Source organism: Microtus ochrogaster, chromosome 7 (genome assembly GCF_000317375.1).
Source record: "Microtus ochrogaster isolate Prairie Vole_2 chromosome 7, MicOch1.0, whole genome shotgun sequence".
Classification (NCBI taxonomy): Eukaryota; Metazoa; Chordata; class Mammalia; order Rodentia; family Cricetidae; genus Microtus; species Microtus ochrogaster.
In genome coordinates this window covers 77,936,905-77,945,962 of record NC_022014.1, presented here as the reverse complement: position 1 = coordinate 77,945,962, position 9,058 = coordinate 77,936,905, and the positions used below count along the sequence as shown (strand labels likewise).

Below are 9,058 nucleotides of genomic sequence, written 5' to 3'. Positions count from 1 at the left end.
CAAACACACACACACACGCACACACATTCACACACACGCACGCACACGCACGCACACACATTCACCAGGACACTCAAAGGCACACATCTACACACAGTCACACTCTGTCCATCCCTCCACGATCCTCTACTCACATTTACATTCCTAAGAAGCCATGCACTGAGACTGTTCACAGAAGGAATTTTAATTTTTATTGTATTATGTGTATGGGTGTTCCGCCTGAATGTGTGTAAGTGCATCATGTGTGTGCCTGGCACCTGCAGAAACTAGAAAGAAATTCCTGGCTCCCCTGGAACTAGAGTCATGGATGGTTGCAAATGACCATGCTGAAGCTCAGAATTGAACCTGAGTCCTCCGGAAGAGCAGCCAGGGCTCTTGACCTCTGAATTATCTCTCCAGTTACCCACCCCCCCCACCCCTTTTTTGTTGATACAAGGTCTCATTATGCAGCCCTGACTAGCCTGGAACTCACTATGTAGAACAGGCTGGCTTCAAACTCACAGAGATCCTCTGCCTCCCGAATGCTGGGGCTAAAGGCATGCACCTACCCTGTTAGGTAACTTTAAAAAATAATCTAATAATAATGTGCTTTGGGATCACTCTTGTCATTGTTTGGACAATGCTCTTTACTTTTTAACTATGTATCGCTATATCCAAACTTCCCAATCTAATTCCCTATTAGTGGTCTTTGAGTTTTCCCAGGGGTTTACTGTTGCATCCGTGATGAGGATAATTCCCACTCCACTGTCTTTAGCAATCCTAGAGCTAGGATGGTTGTGTACGTGACCAAAATGCACAAATTCTTCACAAAAATAGCTAACAACTTTAGTGGTACCCACCATGACCAAGACACTGAGCAAGACCCTGGGGTTGGGGATGGGAAAAGGGAGAAAGGAAGTGCAGCACCTCTGGGCTTTGGGAGTGAGAAACCTATGGAGGATGTTAGGAAAAAAGATACAAAGCCATCGGGCTCCAGACGAAAGGCCAGTGGCCAACAGGAAGAGGCAGCTCCAAGAGAGTGAGGCATTGGGAAGGAGCTCAGCCTGGTCCACTGCCTTGAGAGGGCGCATTGAGGTTAGGGAAAGAAAGGCTCAGGTGGCTACAAAAGGAGCAAGGAATGACACTAAGGAGAAACTAAAACCAGTTTGCAATAAGACATCCATTGTAGGAATGAAGCTTTTCCAGTCACTCTGGAGCAGGGGAGTAGCTGACATGCTGGGTGCAGCTAAGGGCGCAGGGGAGTAGCTGATATGTTGGGTACAGCTGAGGAGGCAGGGGAATAAGTGACATTCTGGGTGCAGAGGAGGCAGGGGAGTAGATGAGACGCTGGGTGCAGCTGAGGGGGCAAGAGAGTAGCTCACATACTGGGTGCAGTTGAAAGTGCAGGGGAGTACCTGACATGCTGGGTGCAGCTGATGAGGAGACAGGCTCAGTCCAGTCCCGAAAGCAGTTGAATTAAAAGAAGGATGCACCAGACCTTTCTGAATGCTGCTACCACGATCCAAGTACCGGACGAGAGCCGTCTCTGGCCAAACAGCCCAATATCCAGCATTAGACGGTTACATGAGGTTTATAACAGCCAGAATCTGACCGAAAGAGGCATGGCAGCTGTGCTAATGGGGAAGTGAGGCTCAGCGAGGTTAAGTAACCTCCCCAGGGTTTCTCAATAACACCATGGTAGATGTGTCCATCTGCTGGCAAAGTTCACACTTTCTCTGCTCTGTCGTGAAGTCCCATGGGCTGTGATAACAAAGATGTAAAGAAGATGGTTCAGATCGGCACTTTCAGGGTGCAGTTGGCTGAACTGGCGACCAGTCACTTGCGGAGGGAAAGAGAAGAGAAATCAATATAGATGCTAATTCTCCAATGTGGTTCCCAAGTGGAGTGAGCTCAGTGCTTACAAGGAGGTCTGGCAGAATCCTTTATGCGCCTCCTGTGGCTGCTATACCCAGTGACCACAAATGCAGTGGCTCATCCTGCTGGTCCAAGATCAAGAGTCCAAAATGGTCTCATTGGTCTCAAGGCGGAGTTTCTTCTGCAGCTCTGGAGAATCATCCATTTCCGGGCTTCATCCAAAAGCCCCCATGAGTCTCTTGGCCCATGGCCTCTCCTCCTCTTCAAGGCCTGCAACAGAATGCCTTCAGACCTAAACCAGTTTCAACACTCATTCATCAGGACTCACAGAATAATCCAGCACAATCTTATCTCAGTATCCCTAATCACACCTGTAAATGCCTTTATTCTTTTTCTTTTTAAAACTACAGACGGGGTGTGTCTGTAGTTGAAGTGCCATTTTATTTTCTTATTTTCATTGGTGTGCACGTGCCTGCTACAGAGCTTGTGTGGGGGTCAGAGGGCAACTTCATGAAGTCAGTTTCCCCTTTCCACCTTCACGTGGGTTTCAGGGATTGAACTCAGGTTTCACAAGAACTTTTACCCATGTACCCGTCTCACCAGCCTCCCCTTTTCTGTGTAAGGGCACATAGTAATAGGTTGGGTATTAGAATGTCAATAGTCATTTAGTAGGCAGAGGCAGGCATGTGTCTATGAGTTCAAGGCCAGCCTGGTCTATTTAGTGCAGTGGACAACCCTTTCCAAGGGGCTTCCTAAGACCGTTGGAAAACACAGATATTTACATTATAACTCAAAGCAAAGGTAAAATTACAGCTATGGTGTTACAATAAAAATAATTTTATGGCTGGGCAGTGGTGGGGCACACCTCTGTGAGTTCAAGGCCAGACATGTCTACAAGAGCTAGTTCCAGGACAGCTAGGGCTATTACACAGAGAAACCTTGTCTCAAAAAAAAAAACCCAAAATAATAATAATAATTAATAATTAATAATAATAATACTTTTATAGTTAGAGCTCACCACAACATGAGGAATTGTATTAAAGGGCGGAAGCACTAGGAAGGTTGAGAACCATGAGAACCACTGTGAATTTATCTAGTGAATTCCAGGCTAGCCAGAGCTACATAGTAAGAGCCTGTCTCAACATACATACATACATACATACATACATACATACATACATACATACATACATACATAAAGGTCTGTGAAGAAGGGTTATTCTGTCAAGCATAGATTCAGACCTCAAATTAAAACTAAATTAGCTCTATGGATACATACATACATACATAAAGGTCTGTGAAGAAGGGTTATTCTGTCAAGCATAGATTCAGACCTCAAATTAAAACTAAATTAGCTCTATGGAGAAGGCCCAAGGTGTGAGGACGGCACCAGGCTCTTGTGCCAATGCGCCCACTCGCAGAGACCAAAGTCTAAGACTGGGACCTGGTCAAGGAAGCCTTTCCCTGCAGCAGCTCTCTGCCTCTTTGTCTGCCTCCAGGTGACTGGGAACACGGGTCACCGTGCAGAAAGGGTGTCACTCCACAGACCAGCAGGACACACATTCCAACCTATTTTGGACTCTGGTTCCTCTGGCCCCTGTTAGAGACAGGAAGCAGAGCGGGCTCTGTGGCAGAGGTGCTATTACATGGCGGTTGTTTGGAATGATGGTCTAGAACCAAGGGCAGCATTTGGGTTGCAAGCATCTCTTGGAAACCATCAGATTGTAGGCATTAATTAGAACCATAGACATGGGGTGTCCTCCTGTGGCGGCAAGAAGGCTAGAGAGAGGGCGCTGGGTGTGATGCTTCACGGTCAGATTAGAGCCACCTAGGAGACACGCATCTGGGTATACCTGTGAGGGTCTTTCTGGGGACTTACATGATGAGGGAAGATGACCCTGAGTGTGGGTAGCACCACACCAGGGGTTGGGAGTCTGGGCTGGATATTTTCTTTTCATGAGAAGCCAGCTGAGTACCAGCATTCTTCTCTGCTTCCCGATGGCAGCAGACGCAACGTGACCAGCCGCCTCATATTCCCACCACCATACGGTCCCTGCCATGATGGATGCAGCCCTTAAACCAGAATTTTGAAAATAAAAACAAAAGCAAAACCCTGCTTCCTTCCTTGGGTTGCTGGTCGGGCAGTTTTGTCACGTCTGGGAGGAAGGTAACTCACGCCCTGGATTCCCCCAGGTGCATGTAGAACCAGCTCAAAATGGCTCGCCAGACTTGGTTTGAGACATCTCAGCTCAGCTCAGTGCTCACTGATGTCAGTGCCTGATGTCAGTCTCAGTGGGGGACATTTACACCACAGAGATTGGCAGATGTTGCCAAGAGGGAGGGATATTACCTAGATAGAAGACGGCTGACCGTTTCCCAGCATGCCACTCTAAGATCCAGAGAAGAAAGAGGAAGGTCACAGAGTGGACTAGGCAGAGAAGGGAGGCGATCAGATGAGAACCGTAGCAAGAGGACAAGGAAAAGGTGTCAGGAAATCAGAAGTGTCACATGATAGAGGAGGCCTGGGGAGATAAAGTCTGGAGAGGCCAGGGCACGGGCATGCAGGGGTTAATAGCACACCGGACCTCAGAGGAAACAGATGTGAAGAAACAGATGTGAGGATCCAAGTGGGTCATGGCGGCTGGAGTGAGCAGGACCCTTCTCTAATCCTTTGGACGTTAGGTTGGCTTAGAGGAGCAGAAGCCAGAGCTTGTCCTCCTGTTTTCCAGGCTGTTTCGCCATCCAAGGCCCAGCATGGGTGAGAGGCCCAGAGAAGGGGTCAGTGACCATTCAATGTCGCTATAGCTCCAGATGGCAAGCCTACAACAAGTGGTGGTGTCGAGGAGCAAACTGGAAGACTTGCAGGGTCCTCATTCGAACCACGGGATCAGAGAAAGAAAGGAAGAGTGGCCGGTTGTCCATCAGGGACAACTGGAGAGAGAACACGCTCCTGGTTACCATGGAGATGCTCAGGCAAAATGACACAGACACGTACTGGTGTGGTATTGAAAAATTCGGAACTGACCGTGGGACCAGAGTTAAAGTGACCGTTTACCCAGGTAAGCATTGGCCTATGGGTTACCACAAAGTTCTGGTGTTTGGGACTAAAGTACTGGGAATCTAGGAGACAGACAGACAGACAGATGGGACAGGGCAGTGACAGAAGTAAGGAAGAATAGCAGCCCAACACTTTTATCAATGCTAGCTCCTGGGGTCACTCTAAGGAATTCAGTGGACGTGAGTCCTGACTGGCAGATGTCGGTGTGGGGCTGGGGCTTTGACATCTCCCTCTGGGAGCCACGGCCGAGCCCTGCTACCCTGCATCCTGGAGCTACACATCCCTGGAAACTCACATTCTTCCCCTGGAGCCTTGAGTAGGTCTTGGATGCCTGAAGAAGCCCTCAGCACCGCAGGCTGAGAAGTTTCTAGTTTTTTAAAACTTGTACCCTTGTCCTGTGATTTACATGGGAGGGTGAGCTAAGGCATCATTGGGGAGGGCCACAGGGTTGAAGGCCAGGCCTAGCCAAACCACAGTGACTCTGGGCACTTTGGAGGGCCTGAACTTTCCGAGTGACCACTTCTGCTTTTTCTGACTACAGAAGACTAAGCATGGGGTAAGGAAGACCCAGGAGGCTTGCAAGTGTTAAGCAGATGCTTTAAACGGAGGCTTTGGTTACTAAATCAAAATCAGAGATGTCCCTGGTTCTCCTGGCTTCTTCCTGCCTCATCCTCATTGAGGGACTCCAGGGTCTTCTGTTGGTACCCAAAAAGCAGCCCTCCCCACTTCCACCCATGATCAGACCTTCCTCAGCCCTGCGGACACGCTGGCTCCTGAGAAGGCAGCCCGCAAACACAGTGCTGGCAATGAAGTTAGCCCTTGGAGTGATGGGGCTGAAACCAATGAGTTACAAATGTTGCCTCCTAGGAGATGTGAGGTGCAGAAAGGGTCACCCCAATAAGATTTCCCCAGGGATACTGCTCAGGGGAAGCTGAGATGATCTGTGGAGGCAGAGGATTGAATAAGACATGTAGGCAAAAGACAGAGTAGCCTAAGAATGTGCCCCATGCTGAGCTTGAAGTGTCCAGGGGGACGGGGGAACACCAGCCTATATGGTGACTGTGACCTCTTGGAGGACTGCAAGGACTGGAGCTCCCCAGAGTTCTGCTCAGCTTCCAAGTGTTATTAAAACCCGAAACCTTTGCAAGAAGGGTTTGGTGGGTCAGGAGCTAGCCCAAAGGACTAGCCAGAGAAGCTCATGCCCAGCCGGGCTCAGGAATCCATGACCCAGCCACCCACTACAAACCTCCCGTAGTTTCCTCTCTGTAACATTTCCTTTCTCAGAGCCATTCATGATATAGCTAGCATGTGCCTTCTTGCTCAGTGACCTTCAGGAGCCCCTCTGTCACTCACCACCCTGACCGCTAGAGACTTGTTTCTGAGATCATCGGTCCTTGAGCCTTACTTGGGCACTGTTTGAACGGAAAAGAACAGAGGTTCATCCCCCCAGCCAAAACAAGTGGAAAGAGACTGTGGGTGTCTCCTCCTCCAGAACTAACTACAGTCTTTCTCCTCCTTGATTTCCATATCTCCCTGTCATATATCCTATTAATAAAAATGATGAAGGAAATGACTGTATGGAGAATCCGACAGCTCAATAGAAGCCAAAGGACTGTATCAGAGAGATGGGGCTTCCTGATCCAAGGGATAGTTTTATGTCAATTCGGCACAAGCCAGGGTCACTGGAGGAGATGGACCTCCATAGAGAAAAGGTCTCCGTAAGATCAGGCTGTAGGCAAGCCTGTAGGGCTTTTTCTTAATTAGTGATTGATGTGGGGGGATTCAGCCCATTGTGGGCAGTGCCACCCCTGGACTGGTGGTTCTGGGTTCTACAAGAAGACAGGATGAGGAGCTGGAGAGGTGGCTCAGCAGTCAAGAGCAATGGTTGCTCTTCCAGAGGACCCAGGTTCAATTCCCAAGGCCCACATATGGCAGCTCACAACTGTCTGTGACTCCAGTTCCCACACAGACACATATGCAGGCAAAACACTGATGCACAGAAAATTTTTAAAAGAAGAAAAGAATAAAGAAAAATCATTTAAGAAAGGAAGGAAGGAAGTAAAAATAAGAAAGGGAAGAAGTAAAGAAGGAAGAAAAAGGAAGGAAGGAAGGAAGGAAGGGAGAAGAAAGAAAGAAAGAAAAAAGGAAAGAAAGATAGAAAGAAAGAAAGAAAGAAAGAAAGAAAGAAAGAAAGAAAGAGAGAAAGAAAGGAAGAGAAAGAAAGAAAGAAAGCAAGCAAGAAAGAAAGAAAGAAAGAAAGAAAGAAAGAAAGAAAGAAAGAAAGAAAGAAATTAGGTTGAATAAGCCATGGGGAGCAAGCCAGTAAGCAGCACCCTCCATGGCCTCTGCATCAGCTCCTGCCTCCAGGTTCCTGCCCTGCTTGAGTTCCTGTCCTTCTTTCCTCCAGTAATGGATTAGGACATGGCAGTGTAAGCCAAATAAACCCTTTCCTCCCCAACTTGTTTTGGTCATGGTGCTTCATTACAGCAATAATAACCCTGACTAAGACACCCAGTGAGGGATGGTTGGATGGGGTGCCAACATGAGCCATGCATGAACCACCCCCAATCTGTTCCATAACCTGTGGCCATCTTTGCTTATGTCTAGAGGGAAGAGATACCATGTCTTCCCAGCTAGACTCCTCTATGGATAGCAACACACATGTGATTTCCTCTGACTTATATAAGAGGTGAGTCCTGAAGTCCCTTCTGCTCCCTCTACATGGGTTCTTCCTACCGGGGTGCCAAACCCAGGTTCTATCATCAGGTGCCAATGATTGTCATAGTCAAGATTCAAGGTTTCAAGGCCACCTCTGTCCCTGGTCCTTGCCCCCACCATGGTCCCATTCCAGCTCCACCAGAAAACTACTCTGTAGAGCTATTCATCACTACCCAGCCCTGGTGGCATCAAGGGAAGAGATGATCCCATAGGGTTCCAGTCTCATCACAGAAGCAGGGCAGGGAGAGATCTGCCAGCCTGGAGCAAATGTTGAGGGCAGAGTAAGCAGATACAGCCCAGATGTGGAGAACTCCAAGTTTCTACTGGGAGGAGGGAAAGGAGAACCCTACCCCCGAATGTAAAATTGGGGCAGGGACAAGCCATACTAAGACCACATGGTCATCGAGGAGCCCTCATGGTTGGATGGTCCTTGGAGAAGGCCCTGGGGGATCTTCCAAGTAGGATGTGAGCCTTCAGTATCAGGCTGTGGTGAGCTGGCTGTTGACTTACCAGTGTTGGGGATGGGGCATCATGGGATTCAAAGGCATGGGGCCCTGATGGCTGTATCTTTCTCATAGGACACACTACATACTCCTGGCATTTCTGAAGGTGCCTGCCTTGCTCATCTTGACTGGTGTTGTCCTCTGGCTGAAGAGGTCAACTCGGAAGGTCCCCGAGGAACAGCGGAGACACACTCTCAGCAGCAATTCGGACTCTGAAATTCTGGACAAAGACATTGCCCCTTAGACTGGAGTCTGGACGCTCGTTCCAGAAACATCTTTAAATCCTCAGTGGGTACTGAGTGAGGTTGGTGCCCAGAGGGCTTGGCCAGGCATGATCTCCACTCTGCACACCATGGGGACCCTGCTCAGTACCCCCTAGCTATCATCACACCTGCAGTACTAGAATCTCGCTCCTCCTATACATCCTCACCTGCCCTATGCCTTCCACCCGCCACGGTCAGCCTGGGGTGAGAACCGCCAGAAGAGAACCCAAGCTGCAGAAAGACAGCAGCATGTCCCTTGATGAAAAAGCTTGTGCAGAGTCTAAGACTAAAGCACAGGGAAACAGAAGGGACCCAGTGGTGTGGCTAGTCTATGCTATGACTCTGTCACAGAGAGCTCAGGGAGCATGGAGCAGGCATCCATCCTCTGTCTGTCCTGGACACTGAGGCCACCCCTAGCATGCACTTTTGAGAAACCTGACAGGCCCAGGGGCTGAAGTGAAGAGAACTCAGACTTCCATGACTTTGCCACAGGATCTGGGGTTGCATTTCCCAGCAGGTGTGTTTGCTCCAGGGCCGGAAGCAGAAGGCCACACACCCTTAAATAGAGCTGTGGCCTACATAGATGCATGGCATGCTGGTTCTAACCAGAGGTTAGCCAGGGGAGAGTAACAGAGAGTGGAAAGTTGCAGAGAAAGCAAGGC

General features: G+C 49.0%; 1 protein-coding gene across 1 annotated transcript in view; it reads left to right on the top strand.

Annotated features, from left to right (window-relative positions):
• The window catches only part of LOC101984738 (CMRF35-like molecule 7), a 9,351-nt gene extending 974 nt beyond the window's left edge, over positions 1-8,377 (top strand). Inside the window, exons 2-4 of the mRNA XM_005350691.2 lie at positions 4,584-4,913; positions 7,520-7,601; positions 8,209-8,377. Coding sequence (XP_005350748.1) covers positions 4,584-4,913; positions 7,520-7,601; positions 8,209-8,377 — 581 coding nt within the window. The remainder of the gene's footprint in view (positions 1-4,583; positions 4,914-7,519; positions 7,602-8,208) is intronic.
• Positions 8,378-9,058: the final 681 nt, after the last annotated feature.